This window comes from Saccopteryx leptura, chromosome 1 (assembly GCF_036850995.1).
Source record: "Saccopteryx leptura isolate mSacLep1 chromosome 1, mSacLep1_pri_phased_curated, whole genome shotgun sequence".
In the NCBI taxonomy this organism is placed as follows: Eukaryota; Metazoa; Chordata; class Mammalia; order Chiroptera; family Emballonuridae; genus Saccopteryx; species Saccopteryx leptura.
The window spans coordinates 373,793,303-373,811,500 of record NC_089503.1 but is presented as its reverse complement, the minus strand read 5'-3'; the positions used below and the strand labels follow the sequence as shown (position 1 = coordinate 373,811,500).

The 18,198-nt window shown below is 43.4% G+C and overlaps 1 protein-coding gene across 2 annotated transcripts in view; it reads right to left on the bottom strand.

The window, feature by feature from the left end:
• The window catches only part of CYP39A1 (cytochrome P450 family 39 subfamily A member 1), an 80,582-nt gene that overhangs the window by 43,898 nt on the left and 18,486 nt on the right, over positions 1 to 18,198 (bottom strand). For both annotated transcript variants that reach the window (XM_066359266.1, XM_066359267.1), the window contains 2 exons: positions 17,914 to 18,018; positions 10,994 to 11,084 (listed from right to left, as the gene is read on the bottom strand). In XM_066359266.1, the coding sequence (XP_066215363.1) occupies positions 10,994 to 11,084; positions 17,914 to 18,018 (196 nt within the window). The remainder of the gene's footprint in view (positions 1 to 10,993; positions 11,085 to 17,913; positions 18,019 to 18,198) is intronic.

Below are 18,198 nucleotides of genomic sequence, written 5' to 3'. Positions count from 1 at the left end.
CTATAGTAGTTATCTTGAAAAAGCAAAGTTCAGTGAAGCAAAAAATGCAATACAATAATATGTGATTATTTTTAACTACAAAAGAAAAGTAAACCATAATGGTAGTTTAATGGACTGCTACTTAAATTAAAATGTTAATACTTAAATAAATAAAATAGAATGTCATAATATATAGCTTAATGTAAAACAAAAATATGAGTAACTTAATTTATTTCTTCACCTCTGTGAATATAGTAATGCTCACTATATTAAAAAATACATAAAACCCTTTAGGAAGAGGAAGAGATTAAGGGAAAAAACCTCTCTTTCTTTATCAAAACATACAAAACAGCCCTGGCCGGTTGGCTCAGCGGTAGAGTGTCGGCCTAGCGTGCAGAGGACCCAGGTTCGATTCCCGGCCAGGGCACACAGGAGAAGCGCCCATTTGCTTCTCCACCCCTCCGCCACGCCTTCCTCTCTGTCTCTCTCTTCCCCTCCCGCAGCCAAGGCTCCATTGGAGCAAAGATGGCCTGGGCGCTGGGGATGGCTCTGTGGCCTCCGCCCCAGGTGCTAGAGTGGCTCTGGTCGCAACATGGCGACGCCCAGGATGGGCAGAGCGTCGCCCCATGGTGGGCGTGCCGGGTGGATCCCGGTCGGGCGCATGCGGGATTCTGTCTGACTATCTCTCCCTGTTTCCAGCTTCAGAAAAAATGCAAAAAAAAACAAAAACAAAAAAAACAAAAACAAAAAAAAACACACCAACATACAAAACAAAGACTGGTGGAGCTATCAGAGACTGGATTTTTAAGAAAACAGAATAAAGATGACATCTGTCTTTGGACGGACCACACAGGTGTTTCAGTGAATTACTGCACTGTTTATTAATAAACATAGTTCATGCAAGTACGATGTTCCATGAGAAAAGTGAGGCGCTCTAGCTGTATTTCCTCTACTGTCATGGAATTTGCAAGCAAGGGGCCACCTCACCTGGGGGTAAAAAAGGGATCTATGTATACACAGATGTATAGAAATAAAGGTACACGGTTATGTTTATAAAATGTCCCTGTATTTATAAAAATGTAAATAGTAATATAATTAATATATTATTTCTTATTCTCACATATATGTAAAAATACACATTGTCTATATACCTTGAGATTTGTCATTTTTGGCTACGCAGTATCTGAACCCTGTTTCTACAGTAGCTTGCCGACTGCCACAGAGCAGAAAAACGCCAGGTTTTGCTTTCCTGGCCTACCTGAAGCTAGGACACTATTTTCAGGATTGGCCTGAAAATAAGACTTTACCAATCAGCACTACCAATCCAGACTCTGAATCAAGCGTTAGTGATACAAAGAAATGGAGACTGAGAACAATGTTCCCTGGGAGTCTTTGCAGGATGAAGTTTCTGGGGACCTGGTGTCACTCAGCGTCAGGGGCCAGTGGCCGCGTGCGTGGCTTTCATGGCAGTGCTGTGCCCGACTCCCCAGGTCTGCTGCCTGATCTAGGGCATTACTTCAGGGCACACGCCCTCCGAGCCTGGTTGTCCAGCCCTGCTGCAAGTTCTGTGAGCTCCCTAACCAACGCTTACTGCACGGAGCCTTAACTCAATCAGCTGCAGTCCGGTTCTGCTGCTGCCTCGAGGAAGCCATGCACAGAAACACAGAGGAAACAATGAGGAGAAACAGCAGAGTGACAAAGTCCAGCTACTGGGAAAGTGAACAGAGCCACAGGAGGTGAGGGGCACGACCACCAATGGGGTGGCCAGAGGGGGTGGGCAAGAAGACACAGCTACCCAGGTTTTCCGCTGAGACAGATGTGCAGTGGGCTTTTTATATTGAAACATCTGTAGGGGGCAGAGATCAGGTAAAAGGGAAGTCTGGAAGAGCCGGTCCCTGTGGTGATGGAAACTAGCAAGGACTAGGGCATATGCGTGTCAAGAGAAGAAGGGGGAAGTCTCAGTGGGGACAGAAGCCAAGATATCTTCTCTTGTAGATTCTCTCGAAATCAGGTTATTTAGATATAGGCTCACATTCTTCTCTGGAAAAAATGCCACAGAAATGCCACTAATGGTGATGGTCCCCGAGCACTCTGTAAGAACACAGTGCGGGAGGCGAGCGCATGGGACCCAACCCGCTCTGTGTCTACGTATCTGCTCGCCTGGCTCCTCGTCTCACCTGGCTGGGAAGGTGACCTCGCCTGGCTCCTAGTCTTCCCTGGCCGGGAAGGTGACCTAAGTACTGAAGGCCGCCACCCACATCCCCACTCCTGCCATTCCTCACCCTCCCAACTCTGTTCTCTTTTTTTTTACGTAGCATTTATAACCATTTAGAACTTATGGAGTTTATTTATGTATCACATTTATTGTTAATTGTCTCCCTATCAGAATGTGAGTACCCAAAGAGAGGTAACCTTTAGATTTTTTTTTTTTTTACATCTCAAACTCCTGAATCACTTCCTGACACATAATAGAGGGTCAATAAATATTTGTTGAATGAATGAATGAATGAATATGGTGTGGGGGGTTAAAAAGGCAGAGGGTGGCAGAGAGAGTGCTGAGATGACAGACGCATTCAAAGCCACACGAAGGCTTCAGATTTTATTGTGAGGTGTGAAGCCCCTGGAGACTGCGGCTCTAAGATCTGACAGATGCGGGGACAAAAGCAGCAGGAAGAGAGGCCGGTCCCACCGAGGGGCTGATGACGCCTGAACACGGTGCCCGCGGCCATTGGAGGGGCTGGGATCCACATGTCGAGGTGGCGTGGGTCAGAAGAAGACACAGGCGGGCAGTAAGTTAAGAGGATTCCACACAGAAACCTTAAATCAGATCTCTTTGGTGGTGTTTATCGTCAGTTATCGTTATTTTGTTTGGGTAAATTTTATTGTCCTGACTGTTACACCACAGTGTTTTAGATGTTATAAAAACGGCAATCATGTTCTGTAAATCAAAAATGAGGAGCGCCCTGGCCGGTTGGCTCAGTGGTAGAGCGTCGGCCTGGCGAGATGTCCCGGGTTCGATTCCCGGCCAGAGCACACAGGAGAGGTGCCCATCTGCTTCTCCACCCCTCCCCCTCTCCTTTCTCTCTGTCTCTCTCTTCCCTTCCTGCAGCAAGGCTCCATTGGAGCAGAGATGACCTGGGCGCTGGGGATGGCTCCTTGGCCTCTGCCCCAGGCGCTAGAGTGGCTCTGGTCGCAGCAGAGCAATGCCCCGGAGGGGCAGAGCATCGCCCCCTGGTGGGCGTGCTGGGTGGATCCCAGTCGGGCGCATACGGGAGTCTGTCTGACTGTCTCTCCCCGTTTCCAGCTTCAGAAAAATAAATAAATAAATAAATAAATAAATAAATAAATAAAAAAAAAAAAATGAGAAGCATATATTTTAGAAAAAAATATTTTTTCCAATCAGTAAATTTACTTACATGTAAAATCTCGTAAAGGTATCCAGATGAACTAATATTTAGTGTTACGAATGTAACACATCACAGGAAGAAAATAAAGAGTGGTTTAGAGAGCAGTCAAATGTCTGCGTTGGGTAGATTGGGACTCTGCGGCCAAAGGTGGGCCAGAACACAATGGCCACGGTACCGGGCTCAGCATACGGACAGAAACACTTTCTGAGTACACATGTCATGTAACAAGAGCTGTGGTTTAGGAAGCTTAGTGTGGAAGCAGCTTGAAATGGAATTAAGCTGGAAATTGGATCTAAGCATCTTACTTCAGACATTCCGAATAAAATCTGACAAGATTTGTTCATTCGTATTATCAACTCTAGAACCAGACAAACTTTGGTTCAAATCCTAGTTCTACCATTTACTAGCTGTGTGGTCTGGAATCAATTACCTAATTGGTACTTCACTTCCCTCCTGTTTAAAATGAGGGTAAATAGTATCATTTAGAAGGGATGATCCAAAGATTGAGTCCCTACGGGAAGCACTTAGATAGAACAGGGTCTGGTACACAGTAAGCGCTGTGTGGGCACCAGCTATTCTTGCTGCTATGATTTCTGTCCTCTAGGATATCATTAGACAGAAGGGGCCTCGTGCTATATTTCAGCTGTTCTGCAGACCCTTTACAAGATAGTGCACTTATATAAAAGTCATTTCCTTACTGCTGTAAATACTCAAAAACACCATTATTATTTCAATAAACAGTGGCAAATATTTAAAAGAGAACACTTGAAGTCATAATAATTACTGATATCACGATATAGGAAGATTATAAACCTTCATACATCTGATACAGTTGTATCAGTTTGTCTCAGTTAAGATTTACAAAACAGGCACTGGGGCTATCTATTTTACATTTGCTTTATCCTCCTAGTAATCCCACGAGATGCGCATTCTTATTTTGCCATTTGGTAATTTGAATAAGGATATACCATTAACCAGTCTCAGACTGAGTCTAAACCCAGGAAATCTGATCTGTTCTTGCACTGTGTTTCTGAGCTTATGACTGGCTATGTAATAATGTCATCATTTACAAATTTAAAAACTGTACCCCCAAACTCTGTAACAAAGCAAAATATTCTTTATCAGAATCTCTATGACATGATAATGTAGACTGTGCCCAAGATCAAGGGATAAAATAAAACATTAGGCATGAAAATGCTTTACAGAATTCAAAACCCCGGGGAAGTGCTAGCAGTCATTACCGCTCATATGAATTCTTAGGCTCAAAACTACTCAGTGTCTCAAATTACGAATCAGATATTGACGGAGACTAGGTTCTGCTAACTCAAAACTTAAATGTAGAAAATTGCCAAAAACTTCTTTACATAAAACACTCATTTCCTAAAAACTGTCTAATGGGATGGGTAACAGACCCGTAAATGAAGGCGAGACCAAGACATTCATCCCTTAAAAATATATTCTCATATTTGTTCATTAAATTCATTCAGGAAATATTTGTTGAGTAATTTTTTTGTTGTTGTTCTAGGCAGCTTATAGAGATGAAGACACACATTGTCCCTGTTGTTGGCAAGATTATGTTCCGGTGAGAGAGGCAGAGGATAAATAAATTTACTAATAAATGATCATTTCTATGAAGGAAATAAGGAGTAAGATGAGCCGGAGAATCAATAAGGGCAGGGGAGGATCATGTCCTTAAGCAGGATAAGTCTGAAAGTCCTGTGTGAGGAAATGACATTGGAGCTACCTCAAGAACAGGAACACGGGAAAGGTTCCAGGCACAGAAAACCGACAGGATTCACCAGCAGCACACACCTCCTAAGAAACATGCAAACATTCCTTTCTCCCTCCTGACATCCTCAGGATACTCCCTCCTCTGACTTATTGCCATGAAAAGGCACTTCCTGGCCCTGGCAGGTTGGCTCAGCGGTAGAGCGTCGGCCTGGCATGCGGGGGACCCGGGTTTGATTCCCGGCCAGGGCACATAGGAGAAGCGCCCATTTGCTTCTCCCCCCCCCCCCTTCTTCCTCTCTGTCTCTCTCTTCCCCTCCCGCAGCCAAGGCTCCATTGGAGCAAAGATGGCCCGGGCGCTGAGGATGGCTCCTTGGCCTCTGCCCCAGGCGCTAGAGTGGCTCTGGTCGTGGCAGAGCGACGCCCCGGAGGGGCAGAGCATCGCCCCCTGGTGGGCAGAGCGTCGCCCCTGGTGGGCGTGCCGGGTGGATCCCGGTCGGGTGCATGCAGGAGTCTGTCTGACTGTCTCTCCCCGTTTCCAGCTTCAGAAAAATACAAAAGAAAAAAAAAGAAAAAGAAAAGGCACTTCCTGGCTTCCGTGAGAGTGTCAGCACCACACCGCCCCCATCCTGACGGCCCTGGTATTCCACACAATGTGCCCGACATAGCGGGCACCTCAAAGATCTCTGAGGGCCAACAGGTGGATGAAGGGTTAATCCACATGAATCTGGAAGGTCTGAGAAAAGAAATTTTAAAACGTATGGTTCAGGGTGATGGCAGCAAAAAGGACAGGGTAAGAACTCCAAAAACTCCCTCTTTAAAACCAACGAAAAATCTGGTATAAAAATGGTCAGAATCAACATTTTTGGAACCCTGGAAATTAACCAAAGGCCTGCAGCAATTCACAGAATGCTTATCCAAGAAAAATGGCTGAATCTTGGTAAAAACAAAATAAAACAAAAAAACCCCAGCAAGCCTGATGACATTTCCACTTGCCCTATTCCCACCCCCTCTCTACAGCTCCACAGTCACCTTGGGCACCGGCAGTCCGCAGTCACACTGCGGTCAGGAGCCCAGCAGCCACCTGAGCAGGCAGAACAGGGTTGGAACTAGTCCAAAAGCGCATTCCTAGAACACTCACATTATTTGACCTGTCTGGCAGTTCCCTGGAAAATCTCACTTGCAAGACTGTCTTGATCTACCTGACTTGGTGCTCCCTGATGGAAAAAAAGTCTTTTCCTCATCAAAGGTGTTGGTTGAAAAGTTTTAAAAATAACTGTTTAATTTGGCAGCTACCTGAGGCAATAGGTAAGAGTTGGGGCAAACAACAAGTAAACCCAAAAGAATAAAATTAAAAAGCTAGAAAATGAGATGTCCTAAAGAGTCTGAAGAACTCCAATATATTCCTGGAAATATGAAAGGCCACGCACTTGTGGAGGACTGAACAAATAAATGCCCAGGGATTACTCTTGCCCAGAAATGACCCGAGGAGGCCGCCGTGTCTCACCAGCGGCTGACTCGGAGGCTCTGTGCAAGCAGGAAGTGAAGTTAAGGCAGACTTGTCCATTGCCTGGCCGAGGGTTGAAGACAGGTCTCAAATGCACAAAGAATCCCACGGCAAAGAATGGGAGACCCGCGGGTTCCCAGTGTAATATATAAAATCCCTGTACAAGTATTAGTTGGCAACTAGACTAATAAGCAGACACATAAGTGACCACATATGATAAAGAATATAAGCTTTACAGAATTCGTTTTGAAAAGTCACTGAACAAATAACAAGAAGCAATAACACTAAACCCTGAAAAGAGAGGAGGACCTGATTCCCAGAGCTGCCACATTGTAATATTAGAAATATCCAGTTTGCAGCAAAAATTATAGGACATGCAGTGAGAGATATGAAATGACATAAAACAAAAAAATATAGACCATACACAGAGAAAAAAGCAATCAATAGAAACTATCTCTGAGGAAACCCGGATGTTAGGTTTACTAAAAATGACCTTAGATATTTTAAATATATTCAAAGAACTAAAGAAATCATGTTCAAGGATCAAGTAGAAAATATCAATAGAGATAGAAATTATAAATGATAAATAGTAGGATTTAAAAAATAAAATAAAATAGACTGGCCTATGGTGGGGCAGTGAATAAAGTATCCACCTGGAACACGGAGGTTGCTGGTTCAAAGCCCTGGGCTTGCCCAATCATGGTACATATGACAAGCAATCAATGAAAAACTAAAAAAACCGGAAGCAATGATGAGTAGATACCTCTCTCTCTCTTTCTATAAAATCAATAAGTGAAATCTTAAAAAACAAAAAGAAAATAGAATATTAATAGGAAAAATTAAATCAAACAAAATATAAAACCCCAAAGGTAGTTCTTCGTAAATATTGTTGGCAACCCTTTAGTTACACTGACCAAGGGGAGAAGAAAAACAAAAGGTATAAAAGCTGTCAAGAAGAAGCTAGATGGTTTCCTTGTGACCTAAATGAAATAAAAACGATTATGAACAATACTATGAATAATTGTATGCCAACAAGTTTAAAGAACCTAGATGAAATGGAAAAATTCCTAAAAAGATACAGAACTGACTCAAGAAGAAATAGATAATCTGAATAGGCCTATAATAAGAGGAGAGATTGAATACTGCATAAAAAATAAAAAGCAAACCATCTCACAAAGTCAATCTCTGGACCAGATTACTTCACTGGTGAATTTTACCATATGGTTAATGAAGAATTAACATCAATCCTTCAAAAACGCTACCAAAAAATAGAAAAGTAGGGAACATTTCCGAAGTTATTCGATAAAAGCCAGAATTATCCTTATACCAAAACCATACCAAGGCATCACAAGAAAACTATAAACTAATATCCTTTACTACTATCAGTGTTAAATTCCTCAACAAAATACTAGCAAACTAAATTCAGCAATATATAAAAATTATATGTCTTATATGGATTATATGCCATGACTAAGTAGGATTTATCCCAGGAATACAAGGGTGGTTCAACATCTGAAAATCAATTAATGTAAAACATCACAACATAAAATACTACTACGTTAATTAAAAGAAGCCAGATACAAAAAACAAAGTATTCAACAGTAGCCTCTACCCTTAAACTTGTTTTACAAGAAAGTTGGGCAAAGTGCCTGTGATGGGCTTTAGGGGTAAGTGTTGAGGCCAGAGGGGTGCAGAACTGGAAATTCATTGAGGATATCTATAAAGAAATAATAGTGATCTTGTGATAGAAAACAACATAAAAATGGGAAAGCTGCCAGAATCAGTCAGATCCTTGTTCCAGGCACTCAAATGTTCTTTCTTTGACAGGATCCTTGTACGGGTACACATATATTCCCTGATCAACCTTCATAGATCTGCGGTCTCCTCTCACGACATCTCAAGTCCTGAACCACTACTACAGCTGAGGCTTGCATTGATCTGAACTTCTTCTACACAAGCATGGCAAGAAATGTTTGGTATATTTTTTTATGAAATGTTTTCAATTCTACAAGAGTGCTTAGAAAACTGAAAGCACTGATTTAAGGATTGCCATTCCACTGGGGCGACTAATTGAAGGAGCAATTTTCTGCCAAAGGAGAACAGCAGGTTCTAAAAATAAACTAGAAAAAAAGCTAAAAATTATATGATTTCACACATAGGTGGGATACAAAACTGAGACTCAGGGACATAGATAAAAGTGAAGCGGTCCCCAGGGGGAGGTGGGCTGGGGTAGGGAGATAAAGAGGGACAAATATACGGTGAAGGAAAAGGATCTGACTTCGGGTGGTGGGCACACAACGCAGTCAGCAGCCTCAAGTTTCTGGAGATGTTTGCCGAAACCCTATGTACTCTCGTTGATCAAGTGTCACCCCAGAAAATTTAATTTTTTTTTAATAAATTTTTATTAATGATAATGGGATGACATTAATAAATCAGGGTACATATATTCAAAGAAAACATGTCTAGGTTATTTTGTCATTAAATTATGCTGCATACCCCTCACCCAAAGTCAGACTGTCCTCCGCCTCCCTCTATCTAGTTCTCTGTGCCCCTCCCCCTCCCCCTAACTCTCTCCTTCCCTCCCTCCCATGTCCTCCCTCCCCCCACCCCTGGTAACCACCACACTCTTGTCCATGTCTCTTAGTCTCGTTTTTATATCCCACCAATGTATGGAATCATGTAGTTCTTGAGAAAATTTAATTTCAAAGTAAAAATATTTAAAACAAACTAGAGCGTTAAGAAAGAGAAAAGGTGTTCTCTTTCTCCATTCGAACTATGTTCAAGAGGTCACGATTCCAGCACTGTAGAAATGTAGATGAAGGTAATCTTCGTGTGGTGGCCTTGGGGTCAGATCGGTTCCCCACATTATTCCCACCATTCCCATCTGTACCTTTTTATTTCCTAAAGACCAAGAATGTGGAGAGCCCCAAGTCAGGAGCAGGCTCCAGTACGGAAACGGCAGAGAGAATCTGTGGCCACCACGGAGGCGTTCCCTTCTGTCAGCTGCAGACTCTCAGGCATGCGCATGGCCAGCAGCCTGGTGGATGCGAGCTCTGCAGAGGCCGCGTTCTCTGAGACTCTCCGTGGTACCTCCAGATCTCGCCTGCCAGTGTGGCTGGCACTCCATGATTCTACTGCTCACCATTTCTATGAGATGAGATTCAGCATCTGCTCGAGGCTCAGAATGTTTGGCTCAGATATTCACGTTGGTCAAGCTAATTTGCTTTTTGGTTTAACTCAGTAAGAAGCAGTTGAAAATAAATTAAAAATTCCAAACAAAAGATTTTCAACAATCATGAAGGAGGGAAGGATAAATGTTAACTGTTTTCATACTTTCTGTCCTACTGTTATATTGTTTTCACCCCCCACATTATTTGTTACTTTTAATATTAGAATACATAATTTGACATATTACATAAGATTTTAAAAAAAACTACTCCCCAGACAGGTCAAATTATCTGAAATAAACAAGTAGTTCAACCCTCTCCATTTAAGATGATTTGTTCTGAAAACGTATGCTAAGGGGCCCTGGCCAGCTGGCTCAGTGGAGAGAGCATCGGTCCAGGGTGCAGGCGTCTTAGGTTGGACGCCCAGTCAGGGCACACATGAGAAGTGACCATTTGCTTTTTCCCCCTCCCTTTCCCCCTTCTATCCTTCTTTCCCTCTCACACCCAGTGGCTCGGTTGGTGTAAGCATTGGCCCCGGATGGTGGTTGTCAGATGGATCCCAGTTGGGGCTCATGTGGGAGTCTCTCTATCTCCCCTCCTCTCACTTAAAACAAAACAAACAAACAGAAATACACATGACAAGGGAAAAGCTCAAATCTGACCCAGAAAGGGAGAGGCAGCAATCCCTATCTATGGTTTTAATCCCTACAATCTCAAACAACTTCTTAGGTAATTCTTTCGGTGGTAGTATGTTACCTGACCTCCCTACCCCATTAGTACTGGTAAGTAGTACATGTACTACGTACCATACTGCTTTTATAAAATGTGAAAAATCGTGAATTCCGAAACTATGGATTTGTAGCTCAATCGAGGTAAGGAGCCAAGATGTTAGACGAGAAACCCTTCACGCTCTATATTTACGTTTATGTAGAGAACTTAGGCAAGTCGCCACCTCCCTGGCGGCTATCATCATCTGGAAAATAAGGGAGACAGCAGGCAAGATGGCCTCTAAAATCCCTGACAGTAATTAAATTCTAGCATTTTACCTGACCATGTCTATCCTAAAACATACAATAAATTATGTTCAATTTTGGACTGTATTGAATTTCTACAAAATTACAGGCATTTGGCTTTGCCCATGATGTGTAATAAGCACACATTATTAGATGTCTCTTCAATTCTATAATTTAATTCAGTTTTAGTACCTGCTGTGCCAAACACAGATGATATGCCTTCCATAATGGTCTTGTGGATACTGGGTTGAGACAGGACAAATCCAAGTGTCCAAAATGCAATCTTAAAAGAAAAACATACACATAAAAAAATAACTTTCTTTGAAAGTAAACAAAAACATACTTAGTATTAGGCTCAAACATGTAAAAGAAACAAGGGAAATGTTTAAATTAAACTTAAAAGTCTATTAGGTAAGAACCTCTTCAAAAACAACTACATTTTATGAACAAAATATGGATAGATGCTATTTATCTCGTGAGCTATTTATCATTTTATTCTCTCACTATAGTTTCATTATATTGTTTATATAGATTAATTTATCTTCATTAAAAATGTGAAAAGTGGGATGTTTTACCAATATACAATATGACATATTACATAGGCATATGGTAAGTATTTAGAAACAACAAATTATGCCACTAAAGAATGTGAATCCAAATTCAAAACAAAAACATTTTTCAAGATTTAATTTCTTTGGACTACAAACTAATTGTCAAGTCAAATATTCTACAAATGAAACATGGAAGTTTTAAATAAGCCTCAGAAACTACACTTAAAATCTCATACACCACATTATGAAGGTACTCAATATCAAACACAGGGGGTCCTTGTAGACCCTATTAAACACGATACTGTGCTCGCAAGTTCATAGGGTGTTACTGAACGTAGAATGCTTGCAACTCTCTCTCTAGACTAGGGGCTGGGAACCTTTTTGGCTGAGAGAGCCATGAACGCCACATATTTTAAAATGTAATTCCGTGAGAGCCATACAACGACCCGTATACGTTACGCATTATGCAATAAAAATTTGGTGTTGTCCCGGAGGACAGCTGTGATTGGCTCCAGCCACCCGCAACCATGAATAGGAGCAGTAGGAAATGAATGGATTGTAATACATGAGAATGTTTTATATTTTTAATGTTATAATTTTTTTATTAAAGATTTGTCTGCGAGCCAGAAGCAGCCATCAAAAGAGCCACAACTGGCTCGTGAGCCATAGGCTCCTGACCCCTGCTCTAGACCAAACAAAAGTATTTCCAATCTTTCCTCACTGTAGAATTATAAAATAGAATTATAATGCTATACATCTGAAAAATTAGCTTTCCCTTAACTCAGGATAATACAACAAACCTGTATAAAATCATTAAAAGAAGCTTGGATTTTTTCCCCCCTAGTAAATATGTATTATAAAAGAAATTTCATCAAGGAAAACCAGTCCTGAAATGACTCAGACAACACTTCCTGTAACTTAAGTTTTGTCCCTTTTGTGAAGTGCTTTTTTTGTTTTGACTTTAGGTAACTTAATATAATTGCAATACTCCCCTCTGTGGTCAAAAGAGGAATAGCAATCGTGTGAAAGGAAGCGCTCTGACAAAGCCAAGTTTAATAGTGCTAACTATTTTGCCCTTGGTTACATTAAACTGACAGCGGAGAAATTGTGGTAAACCCAGGACACTATAATTAGAGACCCGCTTTCTGTGGCATTTTCCAGATTATGAAAGAATTACCCTAGAGATCATCTAGGGGACTTTTACAGTAGAAGCAAGATGCTCAGAGAGGGCTCTTCTCCCGTCTCCCCATTCAAGCCCTTTCTCCTATTGTCTGTAGACAGAAGTGCCCAATTATTCTTATTTCACTGTCTCCATACTCAATTCATCTTATTTAAAGAGCCAGAGATTATGTGTGTGGGGGGGAAACAATCTTAGGTGATAGAAGATAGACATTGTTATAAAGAGGGATCTAAAGTTTAATATGCTTAATTGGAGTTTTAGAGATTCACTAAAATTTGGTAATATTTATTTTTATAACAAATGCAAGGAATTTAGCTACACTATAAATAGCTGTACAGTAGTGCTAATTATCTTTTTTTTTTTACGGGGGGGGATAGATAGGGACAGACAGAAAGGGAAACAAATGAGAAGCATCAATTCTTCATTGTGGCACCTTAGTTGTTCATTGCTTGCTTTCTCATATGTGCCTTGACGGGGGGGGGGGGGGGGGGGGCTACAGCAGAGCGAGTGACCCCTTGCTCAAGCCAGTGATTGTTGGGCCCAAGCCAGCGACCATGGGGTCATGTCTATGATCACATGCTCAAGTCAGCAACCCCATGCTCAAACTGGTGAGCCTGTGCTCAAGCCAGCAACCCCGTGCTCAAGCTAGTGAGCCCACATTCAAGCTAGGTGAGCCCACGCTCAAGCCGGTGACCTTGGGGTTTCGAACCCAGGTCCTCTGCGTCCCAGTCCAATGTTCTATCCACTGCGCCACCACCTGCTCAGGCACTAGTTATCATTTTAATGCCTTTTTTCTTAACAGATTTCACCTCTAAAATTTTTTATTTTCTACTTTAGAAAACCAATATTTTTTTAAAAATAAAATGCATGTAAAAGAGAGTAAAAAGTAAGCAAGAAGTTTATCTATATTACTGAATCAACAAACAAGAAGTGACCCTGAGGCCTCTGTTCACCCACATGTGGGAAAAGGGGTTAAAAATGCTCCCAAGAGTACCAATTAGTATCTTGCCACAGGGGGTCAAGTCCACGGTGGGGGCTGGGCAAAAAGGGGAGCCCCCGCCCCCGGCTCAGTGACCTCCGGGAGCAGCCGCTACAGGCCTTGCCACTGCTGTGCAGAGGTGAGCACACAGGCGCTAAGGCCCAGCGAGGGAAGCCCACCGTGCCGTGCCACAGGGAGGAGGAAACGAGTATGTTCTTCAGCATCACGGATTCCTTCATTCAGAAAAACAAGACGGGGTCACTATAACATGCTAGATAGCCTTCAACCAATCATGGTCGACACGAATTTGTAGAGACATGACTCCTGCCCAGAGAACGTTCACATCTAGTCGGGGATACGAGAGGAAAGAACAGCGAAATAAGCAGAGAGGCAAAGGGGGTGGGGGTGGGGGCACAGACAATCACTGCTGTGGAGTTGAGGGCGGGAGGGCCTGGGGCAAGGGGGTGACGGTCAGTACCGAACGGGTTTAGAAAAAGCTTCAAGGAAGCAGATAAAAAAGGGAAAATGTCAGTTTTGAGATTAGACTTGCAAAGATGTTCTTTAAAAAGTTCATTTGGCAGTGAGAAATTTCTTGGAACTTAAACATGGTTTCAGCATAGAAATGGTTCTATAGATTGTGGTCACTACCTTGGGCCAGCCAGCCCACCAAGCCTATCTGATGCTTGAGCTCTGAGTCTCACGGGCTTTGGGGCAGAGCACAGAGCAGGACAAAAGCTAAGAATATGATGCCAGTACCAAGAAACAGCATGCCCCACCTCCCACCACTCAGGCAGGACTCGGCGCTCTCTAGGCAGTGGGGAGATCACAGTCTCCGCGCCTACCCTGGGGGAGCTGAGTGCCAGGTTTTGGAAGCCAGGGCAATGGATTAGTAATGGACCATTGAAAACAAGAACCAATTGAAACCATGACTTTCTGTTTTATATGAGAAAAAAGCTATAACCTTTACTGAGCACCTATTTTGCGCCATAAACTGTTAGCCAACTTTCTATTCACTACCAATCTAATCCTCACAACTCTCCTATAAGGCAGATGTCATTAGACCTATACTCTAGGCGAGGACACTGAGGCTCAGAGAAATTAAACACCAGGCATGGGGACATGGGTTTGGAACTGACCTAAAGCCTTTCCGGGGTCTCTTGCCTGTACGACCAGTTGGCACTCTTGGAAGTGCCAACAAAGAGCCAGCGAGATGGAACTTTTCACTAATCATCAGACACTTCCTTCCTGAAATGAATGACTTCAATCCTTTCAGACCAGTGCCAGGAACAAGTTCCGAAGAGCTGACTTCCTCTGCGTCAGCTCAATGGGGCTTTGTGTCCCTGTTTTCCGGGGGACCTTTCTCATGGGATCTCGAAAATTAATCCTGTGACAGGAGTGGCTGTTTTGTTGCTGCTTCGGGAGTTGTTTTGATGTTTGCTTTTTAATTTTGCTATTGCTTAATCGGTTTCCAAGAGAATTATGTAAGGAAAATCAGAGATTAATATTAGCGGTCATTAAAGAAGGGGAAAGGATTGATCAGACGATTTTATATGATATATTCCAGTGGTTGACACACATTTGGGCAGAGAGGCCGGAATTTCTATTTCTGCTCTTTATGCAGTAACTTTTCAAATGGGTTAAAAGAAACTAGAATGTCAGTATTTAGAAAGCCTTTAGCAACCCTGACCTTTGTAAGAGGAAGGAGATAAAAATAATACTTAAAACATTTTATTTCTCTTTGTTAGAAGAAAAGGAAGGGAGCACATTTATTATTAGAGATGATTAGAATGTTCCTGTTAAAAGGAAACACAGACATAAAGAAGGTCAGCCTCTCATTTCTCAGGTAATATAGGTGAGGAAATCCCCCTAACACAGGAAACTGGCCGCCATCGGACATGACGGGGGCAGACACACCTCAGGGCTTTAGTCGAGTTCGTAAATTTTTTTTTTTTTTTTTTTTTTTAAGTTACAAAGTGTCCACTCATTTAGAAGTCTTGTGAGTTCCCATGCTCCAGCCCCATTCGTGGGGAAGCTTACGGGACCCAGATGCCAGGTACTGCAACCGGGACAGCGAAGAGGAGGAGAAGGGGCCGGGTGAAGACAAAGAACGCACACTCACCAAGTTCCAGGTGGGCTTGTTTCAATCCTCACAACAACCGTGCAGAGAAATGAGTCGCTATGAACAAGGACCCGGGTCCCAGGACCTCACTAGGAGTTTCCTCATCCCTTTTTCACCCATAAGTAAATGAAGGCTCCGAGTTTAAATTACCTCCCTGAGACTCTCCCGCTGTTCCTGGGGATATCTGGATTCAAGCCCAGTCGTCCGAAACTACCCAGTTACCTACTCTCTCCAGTAAAAGGGGGGGGGGGGGGGTCAAGCCTCCCGCAGCTTTTTGTTGTTGTTGTTGTTTTGGTTTATTTTAAAATTTTATTTATTGATTGATTTTAAAGAGAGGAGATGGGAAAGAGGGAGAGAGAAACACTGATTTGTTGTTTTACTTATTTATACATTCATTGGTTGTCTCTTGTATGTGCCCTGATCAGACCTTGACATATCAGGAAGACACTCTACCAGCGGTCGGCAAACTCATTAGTCCACAGAGCCAGATATCAACAGTACAACGACTGAAATTTCTTTTGAGAGCCAAATTTTTTAAACTTAAACTATACAGGTAGGTACATTCCTTATCGAGGTGGCGCCCGCACGTGGTACTTTGTGGAAGAGCCACACTCAAGGGGCCAAAGAGCCGCGTGTGGCTCCCGAGCCACAGTTTGCCGACCAGGGCTCTAACCGACTGAGCTACTCTGCCAGGGCTGTGCTAGGTCTTAAAGAATAAGTAACAATAGAATTGAATGGACTGATTGAACCGATCTGTTTTATGTCTACTTCCTCAAGTAAACTGTAAGCTCCTTTGGCCTTATAACTACCCCTGTGCATAGCAACCACTCAGCCTTAAACTGGGGACTGATGGGTGCAGGGATGGGTCACTCACTGGGCTGAGCCAGGGCTGTGGTGGCTGGGAGCAGGAGGCGGGACAAACAGGTCCATCCACTGACGGGCCCAGAAAACCCTCACAGGAGGCGCAGAGAGACGAAGTTTCCATGAGGCAGCAGGGAGGTGAGTTGGATGGCCGTTCCTGGTCAGAGGGGCGGCTGGGGTGAGGGGCTGGGTGGGGGGAAGGGCTTATCAGAGGGCCTTGTGGGGAATCATAAGAGGAATGTACCTGAAGCACAGGGGAAGGTGGGCGCCTTGGGAATGAAGAATACAGGATAGGAAAGGTCCCCGTTAGTGAGGGAGCTGCCTCTGAGCTGAGACCGGGGAGACGGTGTTTCTGTTTGATCCCTCTTAGGGGAGTGTTAATAGACTTTCTTACAGATTGTCTTGCTGCCTGTTGACAGCAGGCTCCACGCTCTGAGTCACTTCTGCGGCTTTCATCCCGTCCCCATGGCCTCTGTCCAGGGCTCAGCAGTCCAGGACATGAGGCTCTAGGTCCCTTGGGTGACCAGGAGGGAGAGCAGAAAAGCTGCAGCACGAAGCTCTCCGACTGGCCCCTAAGGCTCAGTGAACAGGGAGAGGGGGTGCAGAGGGCTGTGTGCCAGGGTTCCAAGTACTTGGGTGTCCCACACAGAAGAAGACTAGGGGGGCCCCGCTTGCTTTCCAGGAAGGACTTCACGTTCCTTCACGCTGGAGCCTGGCAGCCTCCCAGGCCCTCCCGCCCCTCTGTAACAATACTGCTAAGCACGCTGCCTGACAGAGAAAGTGCTCCAGAGCAGGTGTGTCACAGCTGCCTCCAGAGGGCAAGCGTTTCCCTAGCGGGTGACACGCTGCACTGCAGACACAGAATGCACCACGCAGCTCTGCTTTGCCTCCTCTGAGACCTCATCAGAATTCATTACAAGGGGGGCCTCGGGTTACAAGTCTCGACATACGATGTTTTGAGTGTATGACCCTCCCTCCCATAAAAACTTAAAGATACTGAGAGGTAAGTGTTTCGGCTTACGCCAGGAGCGTCACATTTACGGACTACGTGGGCGAACGGGCTTGGCTGCGTGAAGGAAGAATACGCAGTATGGAGTATTTATGTCCTTTTCCTGTGGCTTAGTTGTGTTTTTATTCACAACATGTTCCAGACTATGATTTTACAACTATGTTAGGATAGGTAAGTGACTTAGGCTAGGGTGTGTTTCAACTTACACCATAATTTGGGTTACGTCACTGTCACAGGAACGAAACTGTGTCGTAATCCAAGGACTGCCTTTACTCAGTTTTATTTTTCTCTCTTACAAACAATTCATTGGGTATTTTTCCTCCCCATACAAAGTGAAAAGGGAAGGAAAAATGAAGGGGAAAACTGAAAGTGCACAGACAGAAATGTAACCCTTACTTTATTAATATACTTACAGGGACAGCGTTGGACAGAGAAGCCCAAAGTAGTAGAAGCCCATAATTTGGACTTTGCTCGTTTGTTTCCGTCTCGATGATATCCAGCAAAGCTTGCATTAGTGTCTGTTTAAAAGAAAGAAATACTGTCAAACCATGGCTATGTGACAAAGACTAATGTTAATAAAAGACCACATAGTTTTCTTTTATCCAAAAGGTATGATTTCCGCCATTCCCAGGTTTGCAGTTTGAGGCATGCTCAGGGATTTACATACTTACTTCTTACATAGTAATTAGGAGTAGGAA